The sequence below is a fragment of the Pangasianodon hypophthalmus genome, chromosome 13 (assembly GCF_027358585.1).
Source record: "Pangasianodon hypophthalmus isolate fPanHyp1 chromosome 13, fPanHyp1.pri, whole genome shotgun sequence".
Taxonomy (NCBI): domain Eukaryota; kingdom Metazoa; phylum Chordata; class Actinopteri; order Siluriformes; family Pangasiidae; genus Pangasianodon; species Pangasianodon hypophthalmus.
The window spans coordinates 25,825,530-25,842,425 of NC_069722.1; the positions used below are offsets into that span (position 1 = coordinate 25,825,530).

Genomic DNA, 16,896 nt, shown 5'->3' on the forward strand with positions numbered 1-16,896 from the left:
GTCTGATGGACGAATCTGGGTTTGGTGGACATCAGGAGAACGCTACCTACCAGAACACACAGAGCCGGATAATGATCTCAAGCTGTTTATCAGGATTTGGGTTCCTCAGTTGCAGTGAAGGGAAACGTTAATGTTAATGCTACACAATATAAAGATATTTTATGCAATTGTTCACATCCTTCTTTGTGGCAGCAGTTTGGAGAAGAACCTTTCAGTTCCAGCATGACAATGCCCCTGTGCACAAAGCGAGCTCCATGAAGACATGGTGTGTGAAGGTTGGAGTGGAAGAACTCGAGTGTCCTGCACAGAGCCCTGACCTCAACCCCACTGAACACCTTTGGGATGAACTGGAACACCGACTGAACCCCAGACCTCCTCGACATCCCAACATCAGCGCCTGATCTCACTAATGCTCTTGTAGCTGAATGAACACAAATCCCCACAGCCACGCTCCAACATCTAGTGGAAAGCTTCCCAGAAGACTGGAGCTCATTATAACAGCAAACACACGGGGAATAAATCTGGAACGAGACGTTCAACAAGCACGTAGGGGTGCACATACTTTTGGCCATACAGTGTATCTATGATCTACATTTGTTCTTATGATAATGTGTGTAGTTATTTGAAAGTTACAGATTGTGTTGTATTGTCTGATACTTATTTAAACTAATATTTGTTGGTTTATTTCATGCAGTGATGTTTTTTAATAAATCTAAAGTTTATATTTTACATTACATTAGTATTTTGTGGTGTTCAGAGTGCAGGTCATGGTTGGTGTCGCCTCTGCGTGAAAGTGTTTATCTGAAATTTGTAAATGACTAAACGTTTCCCGAAATCCAAACGACTCCTGAGCGAGGTCTCTCGTGTCTTATAGAGTCAGATGAGTTTCTAATGCACACGAGGTGTTTAACAATAATTACTGTGAGATGGAAACGACTCCCCAGACCTCCATACAGCAGAACAAGTGCATCCTCCCTCACAACAAACACTTATTAAAAAACCTCCAGCAAACACAAACGCTGCACAAGGAAAGACTTTTTTTTAAAGGAAATTGAGACAGACATTCAGATCTTCACATCAGTCGAGTTGTTCTCCTTTAATTACAAATTTATTGCAAATATAGAAATAGATCTTTTGTACAGAAGTTGTGAGGGAAAAATGTTAAATGTCAGTAACAGTAAAAGATATACGGTGTGGAAGTAACGCAGTTTCAGAGAGTTTTTCTCTCATCAAACCCAGAGTTCTTTCTGAGAATCACTGCAATTTAAAGAAAGAAGAAGAAAATAAATGTACAGAGTTGATGTGAAAGAATGAACTGTTAATGAGACTCGTTAGGACCGTCATTAGGAGTCACTTTCAGTTCTGTCAGCTTTCATGTCGAACGTTGGCTCTTGTAGAAACGTCACTGTAGATTAAAATATAAACGGCTTCGTACAGTTGGAACGGTTCCACGTGTTGCCATGGAAAAGCTTTGGTTCACACTTTCAGGATGAATTACAGCACATCGTTAAAGGTATAAAAAGTAAAAGGAAGTCGTTATTAAGGATCTGTTCTTGGCATATTTATAGAAAAACACAGATTTATTATCCTGGTGTGTAAATGGTGAGTGGGACGGAGAGCTGCACGCTGAAGAACATACGTTTCCTTTCAGATACAGGAAGTTATAAATGTTTTATTTAAATAAACCTGTGAGGTTTTATAAATTTATCATTAAATCTTAGAGAAAACAGCACTGACATGTAACACGACACGTGACTGGGAACGTGAGTGTCATTATGGTCCTTAAGGTTTAATTATGTTCCTTAAATATGTTTAATGGTCTTCATGAGGACATACTCCTGATGGTCCCGCAGTGATAAACAACAATACGCTGCTGTGTTTTTTAGCGATCGAAATGGTTCAGGTTCCGACCCGTAATGTTCTCTGGAGTACCTCAAGGTCCAATTTAAGGCCCTGTCCGATTTTGTTCCCTCTTTATACTTGAGTTCTGTTTTTCATAAACACACATTTTCTCTTCCTGAAAATAAACTGTTCAGTAGTTTTATTCTGTTCAGTTGCCTCGAGGACATGCAAGTAAAATAAAATTTAAAAAAAAATCAAAGAACCAGAATACAACTAAATAATCAGAATTATCCGCTGAATCATTTATCAGTTGTACACACTCACAGTTATTTGCTTGGCTTCATGTGATTTCTCAGCCCAAAACCAAATGATTGACTCTGCAGAACCACAGAACCTCAGAACTGCAGAACCTCAGAACTGCAGAACCGCAGAACCTCAGAACTGCAGAACTGCAGAACCGCAGAACCCCCTGGAGATGGAGGTCCATGAATTCAGATCCTCTGAAGCAAACTCGTGTCCACAGCTAACATGGACAATGTGCTCGGAATACCGACACGCTGCCTGCAGGCTTTAGCATAGATCTGATGAGCTGTGTGTGTGTGTGTGTGTGTGTGTGTGTGTGTGTGTGAGGTTAGCTTCAAGGTTAATGTAGTGGACGTGCCACACACACTGATGTACTGATCAAGAGCCAAAAGTGAAGGTGTTGACATTTGAAATGGATAAAAATAACTGTTAACTCTCATGGTACGTGTGTGTGTGTGTGTGTGTGTGTGTGTGTGTGTGAAGGGAAATGCAATGATTACAGTGGACTGAAGAACATGTTGCTTTGGCACTAAATGGCAGAAAAATAAATTATTGATCCTCAGGGAATATTTTCCAGGAGAATCCGATATCCAGTGTTTTACAGATAAAAGCAGTTCGGCGTTCCTGCTTGATTCCAAAGCTTTTCCACAGCATCACCTGTAGGAATTTTCCCTCAAACCTCTTTCAGTGAGCATTCATGATGGCTACAGAGACAGAATGGAGTTGGAATGAGTTCATCAGTACACATCAGAGATATAAAAACAAATCTAAACCTAAACCTTCAAACTTAGATTAAAATTCCGACGAATATTTCGATTCCTAATTGTTTTGTTTTCAACACACATCCATTCAATATACACAATGATTTAATTCTTCTCTTGGAAAATACAGCAAGTCATGCAAATATAACTTTCTTTGTTTTTTTTCCTCTAATCTCAACTCTGTGGAAAAAAAAAAAGCCGTGGAGCAGCTCGTTGAAGCCGTCCACATCACTTATACAACATCGTAATAAACCTGGAGCGACCCCGACCCCAACGCAACAACGAAAATGACACCTAGAATTCGAGCTCAGTAAAAAACATCCATTACAGAATTTTTTACAGAATACAAAATTCACAGATCTAGCTCATTGTCTGTTATGTACTTGTCCTGTTCTTTGGAATAGGAAATCAAATTTCTGAAAAAAATATCAGAGAAAACTTGGAGAATGTGGAGAAAGTTATCGTATGATTCCTGAGCCTGAGGTGAAGCTCAAATATTTGCTCTCCTGCTCAAGAGACTGAATCTGTGAAAACAAGACGACGATGAAGAACAAACACACGGCGTAACACAAGAACACAATATTCAGTACGTTATTTACAGGTTTGTTTTTTCTTCTTGACGCTCTGGAGCTCTGATACTCATCCAGAATTCCCAAAAAAAAAACACTACAGCGTCAGAGCTCCATCATGTGCTACTTCAGGAAAACTATTTTCCAGACAAAAACAAGAAATCATTATATAAAGTAAGATTTAAATGCAGCCTCCTGAAAACACCGCCTCCACACACACCCACTGATGGAAGCTCGCTCGCTGTGAATGTGCCAGTGTGAGGTGTTAATCCTCCGCACCAGTACGCTTCCTCAGGAATACGGTTCTTCTGCAGGGAAGAGGTGACATGTAGAAACTTTCTGTAACTTCTCCTCAAAAGCACTTTCCTGTATGTCACTTTCTCTCTGCACTGACGAGAGATAGCTGGTGTTTTTACGTGTTATATCTGTTAGTGAAATTAAACCAGCGAGAGTTTTTTCTTCACGAGCTTGTTTATGTAACTGAGAATCAGCACGAGGTGAGAACGTGCAGTATTGTGTCCAAGGCGTCCACAGGTCCTGAAAATGTCATACTTTGTCTGAAAAGCTTAACAAGTTTGAGTTTACATGAATTTAATATTTTAAGTTTCTTAATCTCTTTTTGTTGTTTATTTTCTTTGTTACTGAAACTACACAGCTGAGGAGTTAAGGTTTGCATTGCAACCAGCACTGGTTCTGGGTGATAAATATTAACTATACCTCTATTTAACAAATTATTTCCAAATAAAATAGAATTCCAAAATGTTAAAAGTGGATCGGAGGATGTGACTGAGGTTGGAGGTTATGAAGGTAAAGAGTGGACACACAGGTTATTCGAGAATAATTACAGTACAGCACATTCAGAAAGGGAGCACAAACTTTTAAAATTAATTTGCTTGTTTATTTTAATATCTTAACATAGACTATTTAACTGGTGTGATAATGAAGGAATCTCCAAACAACTCTTTATTTTGTGATTAAGGGTGCGCAAACTTTTGCACTGAAGTTGTAATGAAACGTAAAATAAAAAGCAAAAGCGTTTGTGTGTTTTGTGTATCATCGCTACAGATTAAGTGTTAAGTCCTAAATGTTATTAGCTCTAACTGAAGGACCCTCTGGGATCCGGGCTGAAATTCCGAATGTTCTCAAACATCTGAAAAGCGCGGATCAATCGCTCAATCCGCATGTGAGCAGAAGCCGAGAGTGAATAAGTCGTGGTCTATTCTTCGGCTTTGAGAGCTGTGATAGAGTCGAGAACTCAGCTCGATATCTCTCTCAGCGCAAAGGCGATGAATGTCACGGTGTACAATAGCAGCGAGCGTGAGATCACAGCAGCTTCACTCGGCTCGCCGATGGAGTTAATTGAGAAGCGGCTAATGGAGAGGGAAGTGAGGGGGATTAGTGATGGCGTGGTGTGAAGCTGGGGTTAGTCGAGCTGCTCGGCAGGAAGTGGATTTAATTTGCGCTGTGGTGTACGGCTCGGATTCAGTACGCTGGTGAGAATTCATCACCAAGTGGCCTTCTCTCTCTCACTCTCTCACTCTCTTTCTTTCTCTCTCCCTCTCTCTCTCTCTCTGGAATTTTCCTCTTTCTTCCAGTCGCTTGTTAACACCTGAGCAAGTCTGTACATGATTTTTATTCACACGTCCTCATGCCTTCAGCTCGTATCTTCTGCGCTCTTCAGTGTTTAATGTGCTTTACTTCTCTCATCTCTCCTCCTGATGCCGGAGTGTTTCCAGCGTTCCCTCATCTCAGGCTTTCTAACCACCTCTCCATTCCAATCCACTGCAAAAACCCTCTCTCTCTCTCACTCTCTCTCACTCTCTCTCTCTCGTTCTCTCTATCAGAGCCTGATAAAGAAGATTTACGCCTCAATTAGGCTATCAAAGCTCTTGAGTGCTGAGAGCCGGAGCCGTGTGCTGATTGGCCTGTTCATTCTCGCCTCTGGCTCAAAACGACTCCATTTATCCGTCCTGTGTTCTGTCCCACTTTACTTTCCCACCACATCCTCCAACACACCCACACGTCTGATGAGAAACTGAGAAGCTCGCTGTAAACATCAGAAGGAAATACGGCCCTTGGCCAGAGGGACACTTTTCTCTTTCCATCGCCGAGGAGGAGCGAGAGAGAGAGAGAGAGAGAGAGAGAGAGAGCGAGAGAGAGAGAGAAGTTTAAACCTCCATAAAAGAATCCCAATTATCCCGGCTTCAGGAAACTCCTCAGCATTCTGCTTTTGAATTTGAACAAAGAGCAGATCGGCACGTTAAAGCTCAGTAAGGTCCTGCGAGACAGCCTCTCATTATCCTCATCAGTCTAAAAAAATAAGGATTTTTGCATCAATAATGCCGTCACTTAGCGCAGGAACATGGGATGAAGCGGATATCTTTGTTTTTTAATGTTAACTGCAATGAATTGTATTTGAATTAAAGGTGGACTCTGAATGAAAAGCGTGTTTCTCAGCACTGACTCTGTTTCTTCTTCTGTACAGTGACATGGATAAGGAGCTTCTAAAGTGTTATGAACTGCCGTGGAAGATTAATCCACTTTCTGCTTTATGGAATATTACAGTGATTACTGTCACTCTGTTCCTGCTTCGGATTTCGCCAGAGCTGACTCATCAAATACCTTCGAGTGATATTCATTTCTTAAAATAGGCGATATTAAAAACTAAAATCTATCACTAACTCTTATGAAATTATTAGTGTTGAGCGATGGATCACATACACACACTTAAAATTGTTAGGAGCTTGCGTGATTTCAAAATTTGAACTGTCTCGAGTCCATAGTTCTCGTCTGGCTTTGTGACGTGACTCTAGAGTCTGGGTGAGAAAGAAATCAGCCCCAGCCTCGCTTCTCGCTTCTTCACCCCATTCTGTGTTTATATTACAACCTGTTGGTGGTGCTGTTGTGTTCGCTTCTATTAAAATCCAAAATAATCCCATTTAAGACATTAATAATTAGCAAATAATCTGATGTGGAGCCAAAAATCAAATGTTATTAATGTCTTTTTAGTTCTGCTAGCGCATTTATACCACACTGCTCCTGATTATAGACAATATAATAAATCATATTTAAGAAAAGATTACGCTCATTAGCAAACAAACCAAAGTGTATTTTATAATTTGATTCCTCAGAATCAACTCATTTTATATTTTGGCCACATGCTGGTGATTTTTTTTTACAGGACTTCATAGCTACTTTACTCAGAATGCCGTCTCTCACAAAGTTCCACTTTCTGAAGCTAAAATGTGTTAAAAATTTGTACATTGTGTAGAAAGCTAAACATTTTTTGGGAATGTGATTGTGTTTGTGCATCATGTTTTTACTTCATGCTTTTTGCTGTGTGTTTTTCTGACACAGTTCTCACATCAGTCCTATCTGTGGAACAAGAAGCTAAATTTAAATTAGTCTTTGCAAATTCAGCTCAATGAAAGATAAAGATTCTTCTTTTAGCAAATAGGCCATTTAAATTTGTTGGCTTAAAACCAAAAGTTGCCAAATAACTTTAATTTTCTTTTTAAAGTCAGTCGTGGCTCGTTGCTGTAATAATTAGTAACGTCATTGTGTTGATTGCACATTAGGGAATTTTCATTTGTGACTTTTAGCACATTGATGCAATAAAGTGTAAAATTTGTTGAAAAATAATATCGTTCCTTGAAACTGATAACTTTGCGACAATAATATTATAAAATTCTCCACATGAAACCTCCTCAGATCATCTCACCATCAAACATCATTACACACACAGGACCTGAGTGATGTTTAAATTAAAAGCGTGCATGCATGTGGACTTTTAGAAATGTGATGAAGCATGAAGTTTGTACAAATTTACTGACAAACATTACCACACCAGGTCACAGCTACTCGTAAAAAAGTCTACGATAAACTCATCTAGCCTTAACCATGCGTGTAATTATTCTGCTTTTATCCTAACTGTGAGAAATGCGTTTATTCTTTAGCACAAAACCAGCTGTAATTGTGAGTCTCTTTGCTTTGACCCTGACCAGCGAGTAAGGTCGTGTTGTTCGGGGAAAACGAGCCGAGCCTGGAGCGTGTAATTATCATCTCAGTGTTACAGAGCAGAAAACAAACCGTTGACATTTGACCGGCTCGAGTAATTATCCACTATGAACATTCCCAGGTGAACACTCGGACTTCTCTCCGGTCAAAACATGACGTATAATTCAGATTTAAACGCCGGAGATGAGCGAGAACAACACGCTGCAAAAATCTATAAAACTACAGCAGATGACTGGAGAGACACTGCGAGGATTATTCAGCTGGATTAATGATGAAATCTGCAGAGAAAACATCATTTAATGTGTTAATTTGGCCTGGGCTTTATGTGTGTCATGTTTTAATGAGAAAATGTTAAACGGCCTTGAGCAGGAGAGCACTGACGAACATCTCACAACCAAAACAAGCAATCAATATACATCTTTATGAATAATTATTATAATAAAATTACCCTAAAAGAATGCATGAATTATCTTTTTTGATAATCAAATTTAAATTAACATCAGAGATGGATAACAGATTTTTACAGGAATGAAAAGGGAAAAGAGGCAAAAAATAAATGGATCTATCAGACGTTACAGTCATGCGTGAATGTGGACTGACTGTAGTTCATTCCTCAGTGTAGAAATAAAGCAGGAATGAAAATGAGCAGGAAGTTTGTCACAGTAAGCCTCCGGTAGCAGTTCCTCCTCCACTCGCTCAGTTTCAGTAACCACACGGCTGATGGACGGCGGATGGATTTTTCTTGGTTGTTTCTCCATTTTCACTGATTGTGTGTGTGTGTGTGTGTGTGTGTGTGTGTGTGAGTGTAAATCCCTCTTTAGTCTCAGGTACAGGCCTCTTCATATCCATGATGCTTGCTCGTCCTTCAGGTGTGAACTTTTCTACGAACGCTTTTGTAAACGTTTAGGAGCAAACTTTACTTCCAGCTCTGAATCCTAAATCCCACACTATCGACTGTTAAACTCCAGGAAGAGAGAGTGAGAGATAATTAGATGTATATAGATTTAAATGAATGTTTTGTATTTACACTTTTGTAAAGGCCAATTCACACCGGACAGAGACGCTTCCTTTCTAACCGGCGTAAGGCACGAGGCCAGCCGTCCTGCCGCACTTTTTTTTACACGTCTATAATTCTTTGCACGTGTTTGAAGCTTTAGCTTCAAAAAGATTCTTTCAAATCACACACTTCTACTGAACCACTGAGGTGACATGGTTATTTTTTATGATGTGTGGTCACGAATTAATATATTTATTTCATGGCCGTGAAATACCAATGACTCATGTCATGTTTTGATGTTTTAATTGGGCTGTGCTGTAATTACAGCTGCCCAGCTGTTGTTGTTCTCATTCCCCATGGTTCTTCAACACTGCTGTACATTTAGGGGTTAGTTTTATTAATAACGCTCCTGTTTTCCGGTGTGAATTCGGAGTAAGATCTCATGCTCATGATGCAACACCAAACAAAAGTAAAGAACACAGTACGTGAAAGAATCATGAGATGAACAGTGACGATGTTGTGAAGGTTTGTGAGTTCAGAAGCCGTCTCACTGATGATGGATCCTGTTAATAACCAGAGAGTGGATTCTGAGAACATAAACACCTTACAGCTATTACTGACGTCATCGTACGGCTCTTCAATGACTTATCTATTAAAACCTGTGCAGTAATGGAATGATTTATCATATCTATCATATATTTTATTATCATTATGATTATCATCATCCAGGATGTCCAGGATGTGAGAGAACATCATCATGTTATATAACAAAATCTTTAAGGATCCATGCTCAGGATGAAGTATTTCAGTGGATTAAATGCTTCTTGTACACTTCTGTAGTGCTGTTGATACACATACACTATACTAATCCCTCTATGTCACTAATCTAATTTTTTGGCTTACTGAACCATGATGTTGTAGGTTAAACGAGGGTAGAGAATGGAGAGGACAGAGTGATCCTTTTTAATCAAATTAGAAGTCTTGGCTGTTCCCACACACTACACAAAACAGCTTTGGTTAATTGCTAATTAATTAACCTAATCAAACTGGACATTAATTAAATAATGGCTGAAAATAGAAGGGCTGGAGGTGGAGTTAAGGAATTAAAGTTGTCATTTATATTATTAAAGTATATTGGGGAGTTCTTTTTTTTTTTTTTTTTTAATCTCAGATTGTATTTTGTATGTGTATTTAATAAGAACTGGGACTGTTTTTCTCTCGCAGCTAGCACTCCTGTACAGTGGTATTGTAGCGGTCTTGGCCTGAATTTGTCTGACATTTCCTTTATTTAAATATCATCCTGTTCATGCAGCTGGCAAAAGATCCTGACACTGCCGAAGATCTCTCGGGTGTTTCTACTGGTTTATTTTTCATATTTTGTACTCCTCCTTTCTTATCTTTCCTTTTTTTGAAATTCTATTGAAATGGAAATCTGGCAGCTCTGGAACAGAGATGAAAAAGTCTGGTTTTGGCAGCTTTATAGAAAATCAGCACAGCCTCCGAACACACACATGGTTAATTCAGAAATGAATGCAGTGCCGGTGAATCATGTGGGAGATGGAACACATGCACGGGGTTTCTGAGGCTGAATGAGAACTCACGATACAGAGGTCTCGCCATCGGTATAAACAATGGATTCACAGATGAATGCGGGGCAAACACAATTATTTTATAACAAATGATATGCCCTATGGAACAACTTCATCAAACATGAATTGGCCTCAGCTTACGAGTCTAAAATTAGATTTAAATTAATGCTACCATAGACTTGGGCTGTATTGTGAGTCTCACTCTCTCCCTCCCTCCGGCTCTCTGATGACTCATCCTGTACAACTTGTCCTCAGACCCTGACATACTCAACCTTGCTTTGTACACACTAGCCATCCTTCTGGCTACATCTCCGCAGAGGATCTTGAAACGATTCAGGCACCGTAGAAGACCGGTGCTTTAGATCCCCACTGCTTCATAGCTCACAGATTTTGCTGTGCTGACACACCCTTCCAGTAGTCCAGGATGTCATGTAGATCCTCCCCTTTTGCGAACTGGACCTTCTTGCGCAGTGCATTTCCAGCTGTAATGTAACAGGATTCCTCACGTGGACCCTTTCTATACGGACGGAAGCGCTCCCAGATTCGCAGTGTGCTCTCGGAGGAGTACTCGGGACTGGACGAGTACCCCGAGTAGCTGTGTTGGTGGGGCGAGAGCTGAGAATAAGAAGCAGCGTCTCTCTTGGCACGTGATAGGGGTTTGAGGAAAGAGGCTCTTTGTGCAGGGGATTCATGGGAGCCCTCGTAGTAAAGGGCAGGGACTGAGTGACGATGCTCTGCACAGTGGAAGTCTGGATGTACCTCCAGGTGCTGCTGAAGGCTCACGCCATCCACAGTGACTCCATCCATGTTACAGCCTACACCACCACCACCACCAACTAAGGGCAACCTATCCAGAGGTTCCCCACACCGGACTGGACTACTCTTCTCAGGATACTGACAGGGATCAGGACTGCGTGGTTCTGGCACATCCAAGCTGTACACCCGAGCTTTTCCACCAGCAGGGCCACAATGCTTCTTAGAAGAGCTGACGATCACAGCTGCATCGGCACTCATCTGTCGTTGAATAGGTCTCACTGCGGTGGCTGGTGGTGGAGGGCGATAAGGAGGTGATACAAAGCCTCCTCCTGTAATCCCTGGCCTTTCAGAAAGGGGAGCTGTTAGAGGCAGAGGAGGTGGAGGAGGGATTTTTGGGGAGGGCAGGACCTGACACACCTCACCGACACTGGGTGAGAGTGGAATTAACCCCCTGGTTATGGAGGAGGTGCTACTAGGTGGTGGTGAGGTGGGATTTCCGCTCGATGTGGCAGCGGAGGACACTGCAGCTGCTACAGAGTCAAGTTTAAGTGCATCAATGCAGTTATTAATGATCTGGTTAACCTTGTCAACTTCCATTGCAATAGTAGAGATCTCTGATGCTGACCCTCGACCATCGTCATCATCTGAGTCATCTCCCAGGTCACTTCCATCTTCCTCCATTAGGTCTTCTGGTCTAACAGTCTGCCTTACTCCATCTCGCCCTCTCTCATCTCCTGCTCCTGATGTCCTAACGTCCATGTAGTTGCCCTTGGTTGCCATTGCTTCAGAGAAGGCCGTGGCCAGCTTCTCTACTTGAGGAATGGTGGAGAGACGCAAGGAAGTGGTATTACCAGGGCCATGACCCAGCATGCCTGAGCTGGAAGAGGACATGGGAAGCTTGCCATGGTGATGCTGGTGGTGGGCCTGCTCATGGAGCTTCTGCACTGCTGTTGGATCATTGGCAGCTGCAGCTGCAACCTCAGGTCCATACCGCATCTCTAGGATGGTCTTTTTCACACAAATTGATTTCTCTTTCTCTTCTTGCCTTCGACGCCTCCTCAAACAGTAATACACCAGGCCGAGAACAATCAGCATCCCAAACAAGCAGCCCACAATGGTCATAATGTAATGTGTAGTAGTGGATGGGGTGGGAAGCAAGTCATCTGTAGTGGGAGTCCGAGTGGAAAAGTGAAGACATGTGTGGTTAAAACGCTGTGAGTTGCGTATGGAGGCCACACAAAAAGTGTAGTTGGTGTTTGGTATGAGCTTGTTTAGCGTAATCAACTCCTTCTTGTTTTTCAGGTTCATCACATCAGAAACAAAGCTCTGATTGTACTGTACTAAGATATACATCTTGCTGTAGGGCCGCGGTATCTGCACGAGCAAGGACGCTGAAGAAAGAGACACATGCTGCAGTATGATACTGGGGCTAAATGTGTTCTCAGAGGAGGATGAGGTTGTGGGCTGATGGTACGGTCCAATACGATCAAACATGTCAGGCCCCATGCCTGAGGAATCCAAATCTGGTGGCAATGAAGTCATCCCTGGAATAAAGACTCCATCTCTGCACATGGAGGCAAGGATGTTGAGAGCGCTTCGACCAGGTCCTCCTATGGGACTTAGCAACGGGTAGCCGAAAAGCTCCCGTGGAGTCTCGCACTGTAGTCGATCATAGGTGTGTGTGACATTGTTGAAGGCCTCCAGCCAAACAAGGAAGCTGTAGAGATCACAGCCACAGTGAAAAGGGTTACCTGCCAGCTCACATACCATCAGCCTTCCCAACACTCTGAACGTGGACGAGTCTAATCGAGCCAGCTTGTTAGAGGATAGGTCCAGACTGCTGAGGCTGGGGCATTCCCAGAAGGCATTCGTGGCGATGACCTCGATGAGATTGTGCTGCAGGAAGAGGCACTGTATGCGTCCCAGGCCTCGCAGCATGCCCTCCGTCAGATTGGTCAGTTTGTTGTAGCCCAGCTGCAGTACCTGGAGGTTAGCCTGGCCAGCGAAGGCACCATCCTCAATGTAGGAGATCTCGTTCTTGGTCAGGTTGAGGTCTGTGAGGTTTGTGAAGCGGCTCAGTGAGGAGAAGAATACAGCCTTGAGCTTGTTCTCATTGAGCCGTAAATCATGCACGGTGTTGTTGATGTGCTGTGGGATTGTCTCATACGGCGGCTGGTTCTGACTGCAGATGGCCAGCCATACGTAGCCCTTATCCCCCTCGATGAGCCAGCAATCACCACAGACGAGGTCTGGTGCTGAAAATAGCAGGAGAAGAGAAGGAAACAGCAGGAGGGCAATGCTGGGAGAGGATGGGGCGTATGACTTCATCTTCATGATGAAGAGAAATTGTGGAAAAAGGAAGTGGATATTCTTTAGTCCTTAAAACAGGCAGGAAGAAGTAGGCACTCGTTCTGTGCAGTCACTGCCGTGGGCATGCCATGGGCTCTAACACATTCGCCATATTATCTGATTTGCCGTAGGATTGCAGTACTGACTCTCATTAGGCTGCCACATCGTCTCCTCATGGGATATTCAGAGCTTCTCAGAAGAACCTGTAGAGAGAAAAGAAAAGAACAGGGGTGTAAGTAGTGGAAAGTAGAAAGGCAGTATACATACTCATACTCAAGTCCACATAACAGCTTGAATTTTTTAAAATATCACAGCTGCTTATTTATTTATAAAAATGAAAATTGCATTGTGCTCACTGTAGAATGGCATCGTAATGCATCTCATAAATATGGAGTAGCACTTTACTACATAATGCTATCACTTCACTGATACCTGCTTGCTACTGATCACTCTGTCAGACTGCAGTCATATTTTATAATTCTGAATGTGATTAACGTTAAGTAATAACACCAGCATTGAGGACTTGTTAAGAACATGTCTGTTGTTATAATCTCATATTTTTTCCCCAAAGAATTAGATTACTCAGGCTACGCTATCTCCCCTTTAACTTTCATTTGCCCTAATTATATCTGGATGTGTTTGGCAGGTAAGTTAGACAAGGTGTTTGCTAAATGGGGCTCATCCATCTTCCTGTGCCACCTGTTTCCCACCATGATCCAAAACTCAGGAGGACTTTCAGACATGACATACGTCATTAATCACCAGATGGAACAAGGTCATTTCCTCTGTCACATACAGCCCTGGTTCCATCCCACACACCTCGTTCAATCTGCATGCAGAGAGAATCAACTGGAATTATCCATTAATCATGAGATTAAACATGTTCCTGAAATGCCGAATTCTGTTTTCCTCAGAACAGAAACTGGAAACTCACAGAAAAAGTCCAAACTCACAGTTCTATTAATTCTCCTCAGTGCTTGGGCTAACATTGGTGCTAAACGTATAGATGTTGCTCTCAGAATAACAACAATAACTGAACAATTGCAATGATGAAAAACAGTTTAAACACTACATACAAAAACAAGCAGTAAATAATGTGAGTTATAAATTTAGGGACTATGTGAAGTTGTCTCAGATCTCTGGGTTTTTATGTCTGCACTGGAGGTTCTTCCTCACTCTCTCCTTGTCTTTAAGGCCACAGGAGATGTGAACTGGTTTGGTGTTCCACATACTGAGGCCAAAAAAGGAGCTTTAATTAGGGCCAGGGCTCAGAAACATGGTGAGGTGCATCCCAAAGAGACAGACAGAGTGTTTGTGTGTGTGTTTAGAAAGACTGACAGAACTGGAGAATGAGAAGCAAAGAGACATTTTAAAATATTTAGTCCAATAACTCTCAAAAAGCTTTTTATATCAGAAACACATTTTCATATAAATACCTAAACCAGTAACCCATCTTTCTGTTATAAATTTAGCATGAATGTATTTTTGTTCCCAAAGTGGAGACATATTTCATCCCACATCATCATCATCATCATCATCATGTTACAAAACAAACACTTTCGAGTTGCCTCTTTAAACCGAATACTGATCTGATCTGATCTGATCTGATCTGAGAGCATGATCCTGCTGAGAGTGTGGATCACAATCGATCGCTGTCTCTTTAACGCCGCTGTTTAATTAGTTATGATGAACTTCTTGAACTCAGCGTCTGATTCATTCTGAGCCTTGATGGACTTAAATAATGTAGACATGGACAATAATGATCTGTTTTTAATTCATTTCCTCCTCCTCTGTGTCTTTATACAAATTCAGTCTAGTCGTGTGTGTGTGTGTGTGTGTGTGTGTGTGTGATTTAGTGTAATATAAAGAGACAGAAATATTTCATACTAAAAGTGTATATGAAGGTCAGATTAATGAACAGCTTCACATCTTATTGTCCAGCAGGAACAGAAATGTGATGAGCTGACTCTAATGATTACAGCCATGACATGAAAGGTATGTATCTCAGCTTACTCTTCCTACACACACACACACACACACACACACACACACACACACAAAACACACATTTTATCTGTTTTTCTTCCTGACATTTCCCCAGGCCCTGGTGCAGAAACATCCAAACAGTTTTACATCACTGCCTTGTGCTTTTAGAAAAAAGAAAACGTGTGTGTGTGTGTGTGTGTGTGTGTGTGCATCTGTGTGTGCAGGAGAGGAAATGAAATGAAATGAATGAAATGAAACTGCCCAGTGTGATGTTTGCTTCAGCTCCAAATCTGTACAGAATGAGAACTCTCTCTCTCTCTCTCTCTCTCTCTCTCTCTCTCTCTCTCTCTCTCTCTCTCTCTGAGCGGTGATTAGAGCCCTGAGGGTTCTGCATGTCAGAACATCACCACACTCAGGAACCTTTTACTGCAACTCTGGCCTCATCAGCTCATGACCTCATCAGCTCCTCTGACATGATGCTGAGGACGAGGCTGAAGCAGAGACACATGGAGAGGAGACACACGTCTGACTGCAGTGGAGCTCAGCCAATCAGATTAATGCTCAGTGTGTATGTAGTTTTCACACATGTCATGAATGTCAGTAAATAATATATTTTACAATAAATAAAAGAATATAGTTTATTCTTATCATTTATAATATATAATTTTAAAATGAGCTGCACTCCTCTCCTTTAACTGCAGTGGAGTATTAGCTGTGTAAGGTCGTGAGTTTTAACAGTGAAATGAACCTCGTCGTATTTTGATGTTTATAACACGAGATTATACGAACACAAGACACACTGTCACAAACACCACGTGCCATTAAGCAAAAGCACTCACAAGCACGCTGAAGAAAAACGCACCTCATGCTGTCTTTAATCAGAACACGATTCTCACAAACACATTTTAACTTCACACTCACACAACCTGAGATTTACTCTCCTGTAGCTGCGAGTTCTGAACGAGGAGATGAAGTCAAAATGTCACGTTTACAGCTGCAGCTGTGGGGCAGAGAGAGAGAGAGAGACAGAGAGAGAGAGAGAGACAGAGAGAGACAGACAGAGAGACAGAGAGAGACAGAGTCAGAGAGAGAGAGAGAGAGACAGAGAGAGAGAGAGAGACAGAGAGAGAGAGAGAGACAGAGAGAGACAGACAGAGAGACAGAGAGAGACAGAGACAGAGAGAGAGAGAGAGAGACAGAGAGAGAGAGAGAGACAGAGAGAGAGAAAGAGTGAGAGAGAGAGAGAGAGAGAGAGACAGAGAGAGACAGAGAAAGAGTGAGAGAGAGAGAGACAGATAGAGAGAAGGGCAATATAGCCTTCAAGCTACAGGTAAAATACACTGTGTGTGTGTGTGTGTGTTTGCTCTGGCCCTGTTTATTGGCTGTATAATCCTCTCTCTCTCTCTCTCTCTCTCTCTCACACACACACACACACACACACACACACATATCTGTGCCGTGTTTCCTGCCCACTTGAGAGCAGATCGTCCCATCTGTGCAGGAGGAAGGGGGGGGTTATGGTCCAGACGGGCCGGACTGTGTGGGAGGAAGTGAGAAGAGCAGGACAGGAAATGAGGTCAGACTAGAGGACAGTGCAGTGTGACCCACTTCCTGTTAACACTCAGACTCAGTGATCACCAGCAGAAACACGGTCAGGGTGCGTCCTACATCCTGGATTTAACCTGCACACACACACACACACACACACACCTTGGAAAGCAAAATGA

General features: G+C 42.1%; 1 protein-coding gene across 2 annotated transcripts in view; it reads right to left on the reverse strand.

The window, feature by feature from the left end:
* Positions 1–1,071: 1,071 nt before the first annotated feature.
* The window catches only part of LOC113523797 (protein phosphatase 1 regulatory subunit 29), an 80,449-nt gene continuing 64,624 nt past the window's right edge, over positions 1,072–16,896 (reverse strand). For both annotated transcript variants that reach the window (XM_034310108.2, XM_053239358.1), the window contains one exon: positions 1,072–13,386. In XM_034310108.2, coding sequence (XP_034165999.2) covers positions 10,460–13,168 — 2,709 coding nt within the window. In that variant the 5' untranslated portion in view covers positions 13,169–13,386 and the 3' untranslated portion in view covers positions 1,072–10,459. The remainder of the gene's footprint in view (positions 13,387–16,896) is intronic.